The sequence below is a fragment of the Astatotilapia calliptera genome, chromosome 9 (genome assembly GCF_900246225.1).
Source record: "Astatotilapia calliptera chromosome 9, fAstCal1.2, whole genome shotgun sequence".
NCBI lineage: Eukaryota > Metazoa > Chordata > Actinopteri > Cichliformes > Cichlidae > Astatotilapia > Astatotilapia calliptera.
Window position 1 is genome coordinate 32,535,252 of NC_039310.1, and position 18,027 is coordinate 32,553,278.

The window sequence follows — 18,027 nt, forward strand, 5'->3', positions numbered from 1 at the left end:
TGAATTAGCATACATGTTTTTATTGAACATTTGAAGAACCAGCAAAAAAAACAAACTCTTGTAGAGGACATAAAGTCAGAGATAGAAAAGACAAGGAGCAGGTGCATCTAGTACAGGTAGAGCTGCTGCAAAAACCCACAGAGCCCAGCAGCCAGCGTAACAAATTCTGGATCCTTTGCTTTTAGTTAGCAGTTAGCATTAGCAGCACATCCTGCGTCCGATGTGAAAGGACTTTTATGCTGCGCACTGTGACTCCCTGGGTCAGCCCTGACTTTGTGTTAAACTAATCCTAAAGTAATAATGGTATTTCTAACCACTGATATACCACAACTTTTTCCTTTCAACAGCTGCTGAAAGTTAGGGGACCTAGCTGCTATCGGATATTTATATAGCGATCCTCCAGCTTCAAACTGTATCACCCTTCAAGGACCTGCAGTTCAAAAAAGCGCCCCTCCGACAGCCAAACCCATCTGTTCTCTGATTGGATTGTTACATTTGTGATTGACATGACATTGACCAATCAGATGACGGGAAGAAAAATAGGGTCAAAATCCGTACTTGTAACTTGCAGGGTTTTTTGGCAAAGTCCACACACAAATCTTTTTTACGCACACACAAATCTTTTTTACAAGTACAAAATATTTATGACCACATTTTGAGCCCATAGATCTGCTGCAGTATCAGGGTCACAATAGACTGCCCTGCTGCTGTGGATGAACACATGAGAGGAAATGAACTACAAAGTCTCATTTCAATGAGTGTGGCTGCTGTAAAGTGATGCACAGGAAGATGTTAACAAAAACGAATGAAACAGATGAAAGTAAACAGTGTTCATATTTGAAAGCACAGAGAATAAAAATATATTGTGGTGGTTAATGTGCAGCTCTTGGTGATTTGGGAGAAGAATAATGTTTTTAATCATGTTGTGGATTGAATGTTGGATTTTATTTAGTTTTGTGTACAGAAGACAGAAGTTTTTTCTACTTTTCATTGATCAGATTGATTTCTTTTGCTCACGTGAATATTTGAAGTTTAATGCTCATTTTCACAGGTAGACCTGACTATAAGTGTTCATTCTATGAAATGTTGATCATGGAGTGAACTCGGGTGTTTTGTTCAGTTTTATTTCTGTAGTTGAAGTTCTACAGAAGGTCCAGGCCCATGTTTTATAATGATGGGGGGTGCTAAGGTGTTGAAAGTCTTGGGTGGGGGAGTAACAGGTCATTGTTGGTAGAATCCGCAGCAGGAGCTGTTCAGGGCTGTTTGCTAGCTGTGAATTATTGGTGCAGTGGGGTCTTTAGGTCTGTGGTTGGTTCACCGTCTGATTGTTTTCCAGACAGAAGCAGAGTCATTAGCTGAAAACAGGTTTTGGAGTTTAGACTGTGATGCTGTGCAGCTGTCGTCACAGAAGCTGATGTTACAGGACGTCACAGCATCTCTATAATAATCCAAACTGTTGGTAACAATCCTGAAAACCTGCCAGTCGGTGCAGTCCAGACACACCTGCAGATTCTCCACAGCCTCATCAGTCCACTGCTTCAGTGTCTTTACAAAAGCTTTAGACAGTTTTTGTTTGTGCCTGTTTGCAGGGATCAAGTGAACCATGACATGGGGTCCGTTCTTCGTACCTGGCTAAGTAAGTTAGCTGGATTTGATTGTTGACGATTTCGCGTGATCCTGGATCGTTCGGTTCTCCGAAGCTCATCCGGGACTTGCTGTCATAGCAACAGAGCCGTAAGCGTAAACCTGCTCGGGAGCAGGTTTACTTTATGTAAACAGGATTAGATCGCGGCCACTCAGGTATGTCCGCTTCATTTATACGAAAGCAACAGCGATATTTTACCACTGTTTTTCCATAAATAAATAACATCAATGTAACTAAAGATAATGCAGCACTTGATCCTTTTATTGATTTCATACAGATACATACAGGTCATTTCCTAAAAAAAGGGAAATGTACTATTAATCATTCTATTTCATGTATGTGATTATTTCAGATGTAATTCTTATTTTAGAGTAGTAATAGTAAATTACTTCGTGTAATCAAGATGAGAGACCACGGCTATAAAAGCGAAGGTGGATTTGGGAAGCCTGTCGCAGCCATATCCTGTCCGTTTACGCGAGCCACCCATTGCGGAAGGTGCAAGATTGATAAGGAGAGTCCTCAGAATTCAGCGTATATTGCGGGATAGACAGGATCCTTTAGCTCAGCGCGACAGTGTGCTCATAGAGAGATATCGATTTTCCCGTGAGGGTATTATTTACTTAACCAACTTGTTGACGAGGGGGTGCAGGACCACCACCTGTCTTTTTTTGCTCTGCCCCTTTTCTTGGTTGCTGTTATAAACAAACAAACAGATTATTTCAGGGTCTCTTTCCAAGAGACTAAAAGCAATATAAGTGATAAATATTACCATTCTGTAGAATATTCTTATATTTCACTTTTACTTGTTCCCATGTTCTAGTGGGTCCTGTTGTGGCTCTAATGTGAAAGAGGATATAATGTAATATAATATAATAAATTTACCCTACCACCTACTGGTGTTGGCCAGAGGGGCCGATGGTGCGATATGGCAGCCTGGCTTCTGTCAGTCTGCCCCAGGGCAGCTGTGGCTACAACTGTAGCTGCCTCCACCAGTGTGTGAATGTGAGAGTGAATGAATAGTGGCATTGTAAAGCGCTTTGGGTGCCTTGAAAAGCGCTATATAAATCCAATCCATTATTATTAATATTATTAAATTACTTATGAGTTTGATTTGTCAGCAACTTTCTGCCAGCCCTCTCTCCTTGCTTTTGCAGCCTTTGCAGTGTTCCCTTGCATTTTAATTAAACTCTGAAACTCCTGAAATCCCTCAATCAAGAGTTCTTGCTCTGCTGCCGAAAAATACCGAGCGCTCTCCTTCGACATTTTCGCCGACCAATCAAAGGGTTGCCGATCAATGTTTCTACTATCGATGCGTAGCCCCTGTTAAGCCACCCAGTGATCTCACATTACTTCATCCAGCTGTACTAATCGTCAACAACAGGTGTGTTCGGAGAACCGGGACAGCGAGCTCAAAGTTAGCGCGATGATTTGATCTTGGATGTGTCATTTGATCTTGGATGTAGTAAGCGAGGTACGAAGAACGGACCCATGGTCTGAGAATCCTGGTGCAGTGTGAGATGATGATCCTCTTACTATCAGCTCACCTTCAGTTTCTTAGATGTTTTCTCCAGTTTGTGTACAAACTGCCATGAAGTTCTGATGAAGCACCAAACTACAGTTACTCAGTCAGTGGAGGTTCAGTAGTGCAGTTTCTCACCACTGTTGTTAACTGGAGGCTGACACACTGACTGAAGACATTTAGTCTGAGTAGATTTGAACTTTCCTTCTTCATTGTTTCCATCTTGCTTTGACTGCAGCTGTAACAACACTGATTCCAGCAGGATTTGTAAAAAGCATTTTGACAGACACACAAAGCTGGACAGCTTTTGTTCTGAGGGTTTGGAGAGAGCCTGTCTGTGTGTCTGCATTCACTTTGTTCCTCTAACAGAAAATCAATGTGCAGATGTTGATTCCTGCAGTGACTGTTGTTCCTCAGCCTGTAGAAACCATCCTGCAGCTGCTGGAACAAATGAATCTTCTAAATGTTGCTTTCTCTGGTTTGTGTTTGCTCTGCTTCTTTTTGTCAGAGATCAAATACATAAAAATATTCTTTTGTGTCCCAGCAGCTGATCAGCAGGAGGAGAATCTGACGGAGGAACATTTTCAGCCATTTGGACTCAGCTCAGCCACTACAGAGGAAACAATGAGCTCAACACAGATGGTGAGGAAGAAATGTTGAACCTGTGGTCAAGTTACAAGAAAATACAAAGATAACATTTTATAAGGATACTGAAGTAAAATAAAGTAATTTTTCATACAATATATTTTTTTTCCAATGAGCAAAAATATTTTCTTTATTGTCATTTTCATTACAGAGGGAGTTTCAATTCAATTCAATTTTATTTATATAGCGCCAAATCACAACAGCAGTCGCCTCAAGGTGCTTTATATTCTACAGTAGATCGTGCATTAGTAAAAAAGTTTGTTCCGTGACTGCGTTTCACTCACTGCCTCTGTATCTCTGTCACTGCAGGACCGACATGAAGCGAGACGTCAGCGCTCTCAGGAGGCCGACAAACCTCACAGAAGAAAGAGAGAGAAAAAATACAGCTGTGACGAGTGTGGGAAGGAGTTTACTCAGAACTCCAGCTTGAAATGTCATCGGCTCATCCACACTGGGGAGAGACCATTCACCTGTGACTTGTGTGGAAAGTCTTTTACCGACGCCGGAAGCTTGAAAACACACCAACTCATCCACAGTGGACTTAAACCATACAGCTGTGATCAGTGTGGCAAAGCTTTTGCTCGCAGTAGCTACTTAAAGAGTCATCAAGTTACCCACTCTGGAATTAAGGCGTACAGCTGCGACATTTGTGGAAAAACTTTCAGACATCAAGGGTATCGAAATATTCACCTACGCATCCACACCAGACATGAAGTTTACTGCTGTGATCAGTGTGGGAAACTATTTGTAACAGACACACAGTTACAACATCACATGTTTACTCACAATGAGGAGAGACCTTATAAATGTGACAAGTGTGAGAAGACGTTTAAAGCTCCACATTACCTGAGAGTCCACCAACAGATCCACACCAATAAGAAACTGTACAAGTGCAGTTACTGTGAGGTATGTATTTATATTTTTATCTTGTTATTTTAGCCTGGCTGTTTGGAACAACTCTGCTTATTCAGTTGTGTTAGCATGTTAGCAATTAGCTGGTTTCATTGCTCAGCTTAGCTCTCCACACTCTGGACTCTCTGCTCAGTTCAGTTGGTTCTCCCATTGCGCTGCACAGTCAGCAACTCGCCCAGTTCTCCATGTGTCTGTGATGTTTTGTCAACCTCGACTAGGGCTGGGCTATATCATACCGTTCACGGTAATACCGGTGTAATTTTGGGCAACGATAGGAAAATGACATATCGCGATAGAATATGGGTAAAGCGCACATGCGCAGTGCCTTTGTTTACATACGCACATGGCGGCGATGCAGAATGAGAAGAGTGAAAGTGGATCGTTAAGTGAAACGGATGAACCAGAACTGGTTTGTCAAAATGCTGCAACTTCACTGGTGTGGAACTGGTTTAGCTTTCGTCTGTCAGATACATAAAAAGAAATATTTTTGGTAGAGCATGTTAGTGGGCCGTTGTTATTACCGTGTTGTTTGGAAAATACGGCACACTTAAAATCATCCTTTGATTTTTCTGAAAGTCGACAGAGCCCCTTATAACCCCGTGTGCCTTATGTATGAACTCTGGTTGTGTTTACTGACCTCGAAACTATTTTATGTGCACGGCGCTCGAAAATCTGTCAGATGTTTCAGTACGACTTTGCTAAGCTACAAAGCCGCACCGCTTGATGGATTGTCGGAGCATTACGGCTATCGTAGGCGGAGCGATACGTACTGTGCTTCAACATAATGTTACCGTATTGTGTGTATGACCTCGTTTTAAGTTTTGTGGATATTATACATGGTTATGCTGAGGATATGTCGGCCAGGTTCCACTGGAAACGCCTTTTGGTTAAACTGTCAGCAAAGAATTTGCACTGTTACATTTTTATATAACTTTAATGCACATAAAAAACAGCTGCTTGTTTAAGTGAAAATATATTAGTATAGTGTCAATTATATCGTCAGTTATATCGTTCTCGCAAATTTTTAAATGTATATCGTGATAAATATTTTTGGTCATATCGCCCTGCTCTAACCTCAATGTTCTATCCATGACCCGTTCAACCTGCAGTGATTACTCTTTTGCAATCTAACTACAGTCCACTAACTGCTATGCTAAAGAAAACAGATGGTGGAGGCTGCCCGTATACACTCCACACTATTCCTGCCCACCTTTAAGGTGCAGGAAGCTGCTAGAGTAATCTCCTGAACAATAGTTATCACCACTCAGCCAACATTGCCACATGGAGGTATAGAAAGAGAAGAATTCAAAAGCAGAAGCAATTTTTTCCCCACAAAGTCTCAAGTTTTCAAACTGTTGCAACATCTCCTTTACATCTGTATGTATACAGTGGAGATGCTCTGTATCTCACTATACAACTGTGTAGTGACAATAAAGGCATTCTATTCTATTCTATGTATGTCTCTGAGCTTCTGTACTTGTATATCATTAAAATGGTGATTAAAAACGGGATAAAAATGTTGAAGCAATTCCCTGACTTACACTGTCTTTGTGTCTTTGTTTAGAAGCAGAGCGACACAGATGGATCCAGTTCTCAACCCTGTCGTCACTGTGGTGGTGGGAAAGAGTTTCACTGTGACCTTTGTGAAAAAACTTTCAGTAATCAAAAGAGCCTAAAGCTACATCAACGCAGACACACTGGAGACAAAATGAGCTACTGCAAAGAATGTGGGAAAGGCTTCCCCATACCAAGTAAATTAAAAGAACATGAACTCTGTCACAGTGGGGTTAAAAAGCATGTCTGTGACCAGTGTGAGTCATCCTTCACCATTGCACGTGATCTTAAAATACATAAACGAGTCCACACAGGAGAGAAACCATACAAGTGCAGACACTGTGACAAAAGCTTCTCACGGTCAGGTCATCGTAATATTCATGAAAATACACACATTGAAGGGAACTTCAGCTGTGACCAGTGTGACAAAAGCTTCAAGAATCTCAGTTCATACTCCGAACACAAACGATCCCACGCTGTAAATAAACTGTTTCACTGTTACCAATGTGCAAAAACATTCACTTCATTATCTGCTCTGTGCAAACATCAGCGTGATCATGCAGGACAGTGATCACTGGATCAAAAGTATTTGGCCTTTTCTCCAAGCAGCCTGAATAAATCACTTTAATGTTTTTTTTTTCTCCCTCTCAAACTCATCTTACATCACAGCCACTGTGATCTTTAGTGGACCGGTTCAGTGAAACTCCCCTTTCTGTCAGTGTAAAGAAATTACATATTTAACTGCTTTTATACACAACAAATGGGGGAAAAACTGTCAGCATGATTGTTTGGACTTAAATTGTGAGAAATAAATGTAAAATTGCAGAAAAGTGTTGACTGTACAGTTTTTGTTTTTAAGGAACAAGTGTCTATAGTTGAAAGTGAAAATAAACTTTTCTGTCCTTTAATTGTTTATTGCTTAATTATTGTTTTAAAGATTCTTGTTTTATTTACCCTTTGTCTCACTCTCCCTCACATGACCAGATTTACCTTGTTTCTTCTTTTGCTTTCTCGCTCCTGATTGGCCCTTAATTGCACTCACCTGGCTGTATCCCAATTCAGGGTCTGCAGCCTTAAAGTACGCAGCCTTAACGGTCCACACGGGCCGCGTACTCAAAGACCGCTACGGCCGGAAGTGCGAGGTGTTACGGCTGGTGCATTAACTTAGTGCTTAGGCACCCTTAGGCTGAAGCGGAAGGGGTGAGCCACCTTTTCTTTGGAACAGTTTTCTCCTATTTTCCGGGTTAGGGAGCGAGGGTTAGTATTGTCATTTGTTTGTTCTGTTTCTTTCTTAGGGTTTAGTTAGTTTTCTGGTAGGACTTAGTAGGTTTTGTTTATTATTTTGGCCTGGGTTCACCCTGGAGCTGTGCTTCATTACCTTCAATAAAATCACCTTTTTTTTTTACTCACAACTGGTTTTGGATGTTTGGCTTGGGAACCAGGGCGGGGATTTGTCTCTCTCTCCTCCAACCTTATGTGCGTCTCTACACGCCTAGACTAGGGGCGTAACATGAGGCTTGTGAAATGGGACGGTCTAGCCTCTGTTGCACTGCCCAGGTTGCCTAGCAACCATGATACTAACAGCTGGAAATGTTTCATACAGCTTTGTTTGACAGAAATGAAGGAGAAAATCTTTTATTTGTTTATTTGTTTCTACATGAGCTTTGATTTGATAAATATCTGAGGCTGAGACCACAGGACTGTAAAACATGATTGTTGGGCTTCATTTCTGTACTGAACAGTCATTTAAGATCAGCTAGTAAATAACAATTAGCTCATGTTGTTCATGAGACTAAAGTCATCTTACTTTGGTAATGTAAATATAATATGGCCAATATTAAGGTTGTTATTTCAATCATTATTAGTTATTACAGCAGTGAACATGAACTCTGTTTCAAATACTGAGCTTCATTAAAGATTCAAGCTGCACTTATTTATATTTCCCGTCACCTTAAATCTTCACTTAAAGACAGGTTCCTTTGACTGTGTTATATATAAGAGACAAATATTGTTCTTTTGTAATGTTGGCATTACTAAATTTGTCTCAGTGCTGACTTTAAATATCCATGAAATCATCACATTCTCTGTAAGATTAAGGTCAACTAACAATTCAATAAAACTTTATTGATCCTGAAGGTTGACCCCGATATTGTGAAATTACTAATATTGTTATGTTCAGTACTTACTTTTGAAAGTTTACTCTTTGGCTCGCTCGGGCCACTTCTGGGGTGGGGTGCCCTCGGTTTCTCGGCCTGGGGCTCGGTCACTCAGGCACAGCTGGCTGCCAGCGGAGCTCACGGGCTCGTCACTGCAACCCCCCCTGGCTTCTGCTCCGCGGCTGCTGAGTGAGCCCTCATCTGGGACTCTCCTCAGCTCTTTCTGGGACAGTGGCGCAGCTGCCCCTCTGTTGGTCTTCCTTGGTCTCTTGTGTGCTGGGGGCCTCTGGATGTCTGGAGTTTTGATCTCCTCCATACCTGCTTCATGCCCTGGAGGACGGGGCTGTGGCCCCCCCCACACCCTCTTGCAGATCATTACATGAACCTTTTAAAAACAAGCGCGTCCATGCTCACAGGTGTACACACGGGTGATCACACCCACAAACTACACCCTTTTTGGCTCCTACCTCAAAGCACACTGTGTTCTGTTGATCTTATGTGCTGCACAATAATGTTTAATATTTAGTATTTACTGTCATATTCCCATATATCATTGTGATGTTGTTTATTCTATTACTCTTGTTCTCTTCTGCTTGTTTTCTTTTTTCTTTCTCAACAGGTGATCCAGGTGATTGATATATGCATTTTCTTTTTCTTTTCTTTTCTTTTCTTTTCTGCTCATTCTGTTGGTTTTTGTCTTTTGCCCTTCTCCCCCGTCCCTCTTCTCAGCTGTTTCTCTTTCCCTCTCTCTTTCTCCCCTTCTTTCCCACAGTCAAGTCTGTCCCGTATTCAGTAAGTGAAAATAAAATAAACAATAAAAGGTGAATCAAATGGACCATTACGGCAAGGCTGGGATGGTCAATTTGGTAAAGTAAATCCGTTGGGCATCTTTCTTTGCCTTTAGACAACAATTCTGATGCAAAAGAGCCAAACGGGACAGGCAAAAAAAAAAAAAAAAAAGATTACTCTTTGGTCCATGTTGGTTAGCAAGATTCTCCCAAACAGAGTTATGTCCCTCTGCAGCCACCTGTTTAAAACTTACACTTTTCTATATTGGTACAGATATTCTTATTTTCTGTTGATGTCTTATCCTTGCAAATTACAATGCCCAGATACTTCATCTCTTTTTTTTTGATCTGTATATTATTTATTGCCTGCAGGGGACACTCATGCAGAGCTAGTATTTCACATTTATTAATATTCAGCTGTAGGCCAGAAGCTTTGGAGAAGTGGTTGATCACCTGTAAGGCTGAAGGAATCTGGTCCTCATTTTTTTAAAAACAGGGTGGTATCATCTGCCAGCTGACTGATTATTATCTGTTCACCCATCACAGTTAACCCCTCAATGTGACTGTTTTTAATCAAAATAGACAACAGCTCAGCAACCATGATGAACAGAAGTGGTGAGCTGCTACATCCCTGCCTTATCCCTCTATTAACCTCAAACCTTGAACATGTACCATGTTCTAGCAAAACAGAGCTGTTGATGTCATTATATAGCATCTCTATAACATTTATAAATTCCTCTCCAAAACCAAAAGACTGCAGAGTTTTTAATATGAACGTATGTTCAACTGAGTCAAATGCTTTGTACAGGATGTACCCTCTCTCTTGGATTATTTCACTGTACTCAAGGAGGTCCCAAAATCAGCCTAATATTGTTAACAATTAGTCTTCCTTTCAAAAAACCTGATTGTGTTTCACTGATAATGTTTGAGATGCCTTTCTTTAGCCTCTCAGCCCTTTGCCAGACAGGATCTTATAGTCCGTGTTTAAGGTGATGGGTTTTAAATTTTTATCGTTACCCGATTTAGGGATCAGGGTTATCAACTCTTGTTTCATGCTTGGCATCAGTTCTTTCTTCTCTATAGATTCCTTTAATGCATCAAATAATAAGGTTCTTAGGTCCTTCCAGAAGAATTGATAAAAATTAGTAGTGAGTCCATCTGTCCCTGGGGACTTGTCTAATGCCATTTTCATGATCACTAAATCCAGTTCCTCAATTTTAAGCTCTGAATCACACAGATCTTTGAACGGCTTGTCAATACATGGGATGAGATTATGAATCTTATTAAAGAAACTATCAGAATCAGCTGCTGAATATTCTCAGGAGTACAATTTGGAATAAAAAGTGAAGACTTCCTTTTCAATCTCTCTGAAATCTTTGCATTCAGTCCCATTTATCAACAAGCTTGTGATCTGGTCAGCGGGAGAGGGGCAGGGCTCATCGGAGAGTTCAGTGGGGAGCAGTCCTGAATGCTGACATGACAATTAATGCCTTGCCATATCACCACGCTGTATGACTGTCATGTTACAGACAGGGCAGCGAAAGTGCACCGGCATATCATTTTGTCTGGAAGAGAGAGAGAAAAAAAAGAAAAGTCAACAACATGTAAATGTAGTTGTACAGAATGCAATCAGTTTATCTAACAATCTGATTGTACATATTAATAAAAACAAACAACATATTGTACATATTAACAAAAATATCCAAGCCATCCTCAATAATGAAAGCAAATTGGTATAAATCATAAGAGCTGTCAAAAAATGTGGTGAACAGGAAAACATTTTTTATGAAAACACACTTTTTGTCTTGCTGATGAATGAATTGAACTGTACAATGTGAAAAGCAACTTTTAAGTCAACAAAGAGACTGCAGAAGTGCTGAAAAGAAGTGCATATTTATAACTTTAACTATGAGGTATATTTAATGCCAACATACCTTTGAAAGGCAAAGTGTCAGGTTTACATTATGTTTTCTATGTCTTATATGATTTTTGCATGGATTTGTGGAATTAACAGTTCATTTACAGGTATTAAAACTATGCAAGTGGTGCATCCAGGTTCAGATGAGGCTTTCACGGCCTATAAGTGAAGTTCACTGAACTAAAGAGAAATGTGGTTTGATGATTGTTGACATGCTCTCCAAATAGAAGTTTTTCCTCTTAGCAAGGAAATACAGGTGCAGCAGTCAGAATATTGCTGAAAGGGATCTCCTAAAAATCTTCAGAGGCCCAGTGAGAAGCAAGAACCATTCCAGGCATAGCTGACAGCCCAGTCAGTGGTTGAGGTCAAAGGTCGTGCTGCTTGGGGCCCATCGTCAGATCAGATTCCAGAGCCACAGCAAGGACCATGAAGCTGCGTTGGAATGAGAGCTGTGCCGAGGGGGATTTCCAGAGGCCAACAGAGGAGATTGTGGACAACAGACGGGCACCTGAAGGATGAGGGGAGCGTGCCAAGCTCCATCCACAGCGCAGAGGGAGTTCGAGGATGGGATCATGATTCTGTGAAAAGCACAGGAACCAGAAGCTATGGTGGTGACGGCAGCAATCTCCTATGAACATCACCTAATGCTGTGCCACTGTACTATGCATACAATGACACTCTGAAGACTGCTGGGATCATAACAGCAGTAAGATAACTGGATCCAGCACGCTTTCCACACAGGGGTTTTTCTGCAGAGAGGGATGGACAGTAGAGGAGTCATGAAATCCCCCTCGCAGGACGAGGCCTGCAGCTTTGGAGATAGCTGACAGCCATGTTGACAAGCAACAAAACCACCTGGTATGTTTGAATGTCTATTCTACATACATGTTGGACTCTGGTCCTGTGGACAGTGATGGAGACAACTGGAAGAGACATTTATGACGCCCTGCAGAACTTAAAACACTCTGCAGAGAGACGTGTGATTTACATGCCTAGATGAGGAACACCACCAAGCTGGGATGTTAATTTCTCCTTTAACTATTAACAATTCGTTTGTTCACTTGTGGGATGCAGTTTACCATTGGATGAGATCAATGAGGAATAAGAGGACTGCTAATACATTTGTACTTTTACAGTAATTTAGGGTGATTGACATATGCTGTGTGTTTGCATTGACACTGTCAGGCATGCGGTGATCATAACTGGGAACTTTTCTAAAGGGCGGAACTGTCAGGTTTACATTATTGGATTGTCATTTATGCTTAGAAATATCTACTCATATATGCTTAGAGTTTTATAATCAATGTCATGTTGGTAGAGGGTTGATCCTTAGGAGCCTGCAAAGACTTTGCGTGCATTCCAGAGTGTTCTGTCATTCACACCCACATCCTGGGAGCGTGGGAGAGGTCGTACCTTCTCTTATTGTTTTGTGGTAGGATAAACGTATCTATATCTGTTCTAGTCTAAGTGCTTTTTGTTTAGATGAACTGGTGGACTTCCAGACCAGCAGGTTTAAGGAAGTTGTTTACACACACACACACAGAACACACAGACAAGGTACTCTTCGTTTGTATGTAGACGTCATATATGTTAATAAACCTATGTATATTCATGTAACCTCAATAAAAGAGCAGTGTTATGAGGGAGCCGACGAGAGCGACTGAGGTCAAACGAAGGAACAGCGCTTGTCGTGGTTCTCTCCCTCGTATACGAGTAACACAAAGAACTTTGTCTGCTTGGTGTCTAATGCTTTTTGGTGTTGTATTAAAATTCTCTCGTTCCAGTGTGTCTGTGCTAGACAGACCCATCACAAAGCATTTTTAATGTGTCCATTTATATGCTCCTCGATCTTTGCCCTGACAGTAGGGCTGAAAGTGGGGCACAGAGGGCAGTGAAAGAGTCTTCTGCAACATGTTGTGCATTCCTGCAATTCTGGCTTGGAGGCAGAAATCCACATTGATATGTGCATCTAAAACAGAGAGAAAAACAGATAAACACCATATACACATTTAAGTTCAGGTTTTAGCAGAAATAACACGTTACAGTTAGCATGTAAGAGATTTGGGAGAAAATTCTTTATAAAAACATAATTTTCAAGACACTTTTATTTGTGACATACGTATCTATTGACATATAACAGACAATTTAACAAAGACTAACTAATCTGGGCAATAAAAAAGCAGAACAGAATGGAATAGAGAATATTTATAAATATATAAACCTCTTCATGACAAACTTTACAATGTTGATGCAGGTGGAATGAGAGACATGAATAAAGTGCAATATGCAGTAAATGGAACAATGTGCATTGATGTTACAGATCGTGAAAAGCAGTGAAGTGAATTTGTTCATAACAAGCAAAAATTAAATACATTTGAAACTGACCACTAAATGCTAACCAGAGGTGTCAAAAGTGCACATTCCTTACTAAAGTTTAGATACCTCGGGGGTCTGACCGTTGTTGTAACGCTAACAAAGTGCCAACGTAATCAGTGTAAACAAAGTAGATGATTCCTAGAATTATATAATTATTAACGGCGAATTTATGTATGAAAGACTCTGTGCTAACCTTTACGATCAACTTGCAAGGTTTCCGCAGTTGATGATCCATGCAGGAACGTATTTCCGCCTACTGTGGAGATCACGTGTTTCCGGCTACACACACACTACTTCATAGTTTATCTACCTGAAAAAAATGAATCACAGGGGCATTTTTGGCCTGACCGTTTGTTTTTTGTTATTTAAAAACAAAATCTGGTTCACTTGATTGGCTGTGATACAGCTCACGCACCCATAAGTACGCAGTGTGGTAAGAATGAATGAAATGAATTAACAGTGCGCACTTTTTATGTAATATGTGTGTTACATTTTAGATTTGGGGTAAAATCTCAAGTCTTTGAAGTAAACAGGTTCAAGCCCAAGTCATTGGTTTAAAAGTCCAAGTCAAGTCTAAAGTCATAAACTAAATGACTAAATGACATCAAGTCATGTGACTCAAGTCCAAGTCATGTGACTCGAGGCCACACCTCTGGTTGTCACTGCAGATCTTTGATGCTGAAACTAACAGAGCAATAACTGCGTTCTGATCTTCGCTGAGGTCAGCCTCGTGGTCTCAATCAATCAATGACGTAAAATCGACGTGTAAAAAGTGAGAGCGCCGATTTTACACCAGTGGGCGGCTTTAAACCCTTGCTTTCTGCCTGGCAGAAAAAGCGGCGTTCAAAGACCAGTAAAAACGTCAATTTTTCCAGAGCTCAGTGCCAACTGTGACAGCTTTTAAAATGCCATTTTCTTAACATTATTCAGGGCCCTCCCCATAATTGTCACATCCAATTACTTTCAACTGCTGTCACCCAATCAAAGAAGAAGTTGTTCAGACCACACTAACTAATCACAGATGCCAACTGATTACTTTTGTTGAGATTTTCTGTACTGCACGTAGAAGAAAACAATGACTAAAATAAAATGTGCTCAAGTTTGTTTAGATGATAGGGTGCAGCTGTAGATCAGATTTCTTGTTATCACTTCAAATAGAATTGAGGCCGTAGAGGTTTGGTGGATGCAGAAAAACAGCTGCAGGAACAATGAAAAGACTTTTCTGCTCCAAATTTCTGCGAGCAAATGCTCAACTTCTCCCAGCATGCTGAGCTAATGATTAGCTGGTGTTTTTCTCCAAACACTCTCTCACTCTTCTCTCAACGTGTTCACAATAAACTGTGAACAGACAACGAGGAGAGCAGCAGAAGACCTCATTAGCTCGGCGCTTACCTTTAGATGAGGGATGGGCCGCACTGCGCCGAGGCTTCGGATCATGTTTGGAAAAATCCAGGATATGGAAGCCTTCTTCTTGCTCTGCCCACAGAGAGTGAGAGAGTGATGTTGTCAACTTGGTGGGTAAAAATTGATAAATGCTATGAAACCGACAGCATGCCCTTATTAGGGAGAGTTGAAGGTATATTGCTCACAGAACAGTTTCAGATAGGAGAGCTTCCATGGCCTTGCCTGTGATAAAATCGTGTTCTACTGTTAAATTCTCCCAATTCTTTCGTCTTTGGGCTGAAGGAAGGACAACACATAAATGCACAATCAACAATCATTTTATTCCATACAATTCTCATTATTCCATACAACACTTTTGAGCATAAACCACCCGGAGGGGAGATGAGCGCGGGAGGGTGTCCGCCTGATCTTGAAGTGTCTGAGCGTTTCTCACATTCTTATACCTTCAGCCCCCCTCCAAAGTCATAAAACCTAAACATCCACATTCTTTCTCTCTCTCAGTGAGCCGAAGTTATGACCTTGGCTTCCTGTGCAGTATGTTCTGTTCTTTTCTAATCAGACAAATAAGGCCATGACTCTCTGAAAACAATATTTCTTATAACGCAGCAGTAACATGCATCATAAAACAATATCATCCATTCATAATAAGTCAGCAGTCTAATGAAATACAAATCAGTTTAATAAATGTAATAGTTATCACCTTCTTCTAAGTCAGGAGAATAATGGAAACTAAAACTACATAATAATTTCACAATCTTTAATTAGGGGTATAATGTGGCATAAGATAATATAATAATCTCACACTACACAACAATAAAAAGAGACTTTATTGTGTTGGTTAAAGCTGATATCAGCATGAAAACAAAAGGTAAGGAGATAGGGAGGTGTATTCTCACCAGTGGCGGTCCTAGCCTGTTTGGCTAGGACCGCCACTGGTGAGTATTTACGTCCAATAATTCGAGCCTCTGCTAAAAACGATCCTTCCACCCCGCTGAACATGGTGCTTTTTAATGCCCGATCATTGACTAATAAGTCGTTCATGCTTAACGATTTTATATCTTCTAAAAAACTGGACTTCTTATTTCTGACTGAGACCTGACTGAGTGAAAATTGGATATTTTCTGTCGGAAATAAGGATCCTTTTTATTGTGCTGTAGTGAATCGTCCAGCTGGCCCAAACAGCTTATTTTTGTTGGAGTTCAGCTACTTCCTGTCCTTTTTTTCTTTTTCTTTTTTTCTTTTACAGGACAAGTGTGTTTATTAACTTCCACATTCCACTTCTGGGCTTCTACAGCTTTCCGGCTGCTTCCAGCTCAGCAGACATTTTCATGCTCTCAACTTTGTGGGAACAGTTCGGGGATGGCCCCTTCCTCTTCCAACGTGACTGTGCACCAGTGCACAAAGCAAGGTCCATAAAGAGAGTTTGGTGTGGGAGAACTTGACTGGTCTGCACAGTGTCCTGCTCTCAACTTAGTAGAACACCTTTGTCTTTGTGTCCTTTTTTTCTTTTCCTGGATCACCTACGTCCTGTCCTCTACTATGAGGTTGTCCTGACTGCTTTTAGTTGGGGATTTTAACCTACATGTTGATGATGACTCCAACGTCTTTGCCAGAAATTTTATCAACATTATGGTTTATTTTCATTTTACGCCGCATGTGTCAGGCCCCACACATAACAAAGGGCACACACTGGATCTTGTTTTTACTTTGGGTTCGAATATTGATTTTATTTGTTCTGAGGCCTCGTTCTGAGTTGTTCAGAACTCGCTCTCTCTCTTTTTCTGCTGTCTCTCTCTCTCACCGTCACTCCTAAAACTTCTGTTTTTTTGTGGGGTTTTTTGGGTCATAAGCAGAGAGTACTTACTAGAGATGGCACGATACCACTTTTTTTTTTTTTTATGTCCGATGCCGATATCATAAATTTGGATATCAGCGGATACCAATATGAATCCGATAGTGTGTTTTTAATCAATAAACTGTTTTTTAATATCTTGCTGCATTTTGTATAAGTTCAAACTCTAGTTTTAAAAAAACCTACTAAAGCTATTCTGTTATACCTGTATGCAATAAATACACTGCACCCAAAATATTTCATAGTTCAGCAAAACTGATCAATCTAATAACCTTAAACCTGCACCATCCTCCCTATTCATGTATTTTAAAGAGTAAGCAGCCTAACTAATAGGATGGCAAACTGCCAGCAAAAAATAAAAAATAAAAATAGGGAACCACCCCCCACCTCATGATGCTTAATCGACGTAATCAACTTTAATTTGATGCAGTGTGAAAAAAAATACACAGAAATCAATTATTTTTTAACGATAGTTAAATAGATTCAACATCTTTCTTCAACAGAACTTCAGACTGCACAGATGGTACCTTCCCAAAGGAAAAAGTACTACAGCTTACTAGGGTATATTAGACTTAATAGTTACTATATACAGTAATGGACTTCTATACATTTTACATCAGATTAAAACTTTGGGTGTAAGATTCAGATAATTATTTATTAAACGCTAGATATTTTAAATGAGAATAAGAAAGAAAGTACGTCTTTGTGCCCCCTTTTCGCTGTTCATGCCCTGGCTAAACTTTGCTCCGCCCCTGCACAGTTACAGCCGTCAGCTGGAAAAGGATCCTGGTGTAGAAAGTAATATTAAATAAATTCTACCAACAGATTATCAAGCTTAAACGTGCTGCTGTTGTTCAGCTGCTGGTTTCCTCTTTCTGGTGCAAAGTGGGCGATACACAAACAAGAGAGACGGACTCGCGACAGAAAAGCCGATCAGCTGATCATTAATCAGTTTCACGATTGAAGTAGCAGCAGGAGAGGGAGGGAGAGAGAAGAGGCAGTCGCTCCATATATCGGTTGTTAAGCTTAACGTGGGAATGCTTTACAAACATTCAGAGATGAACTTGCACACGTGCTTTACTTCTCTCTGGGATAACTGAAATGACGGTTTGGTAGCGAGGCTCCAAATGCTCAACCAGACCGCCGACAGGTCTCCCATGCCACAGCTGCTCCATCACGTGACGCATACAGCTCCGATGTGCTATGGTTATGAGCCGAGTTGTGCCATGTCGCAAGTTTTGTGAGGTGCTTTTTAGAT

General features: G+C 40.7%; 1 protein-coding gene and 1 long non-coding RNA gene across 2 annotated transcripts; one reads left to right on the forward strand and one right to left on the reverse strand.

Annotated features, from left to right (window-relative positions):
• Positions 1–3,788: 3,788 nt before the first annotated feature.
• LOC113028847 (zinc finger protein 431-like) lies at positions 3,789–7,100 on the forward strand. Its single transcript, XM_026179286.1, has 3 exons — positions 3,789–3,806; positions 4,119–4,715; positions 6,286–7,100. Exons 1-3 carry the CDS (start codon positions 3,789–3,791, stop codon positions 6,844–6,846), a joined length of 1,176 nt encoding a protein of 391 aa, XP_026035071.1. The 3' UTR covers positions 6,847–7,100.
• A 5,661-nt stretch (positions 7,101–12,761) lies between these two features.
• Positions 12,762–15,634, reverse strand: LOC113029624 (uncharacterized). Its single transcript, XR_003273450.1, has 3 exons — positions 14,906–15,634; positions 13,707–13,823; positions 12,762–13,106 (listed from the first exon to the last, which is right to left on the reverse strand). It is a non-coding gene; the product is annotated as an uncharacterized LOC113029624 (long non-coding RNA).
• Positions 15,635–18,027: the final 2,393 nt, after the last annotated feature.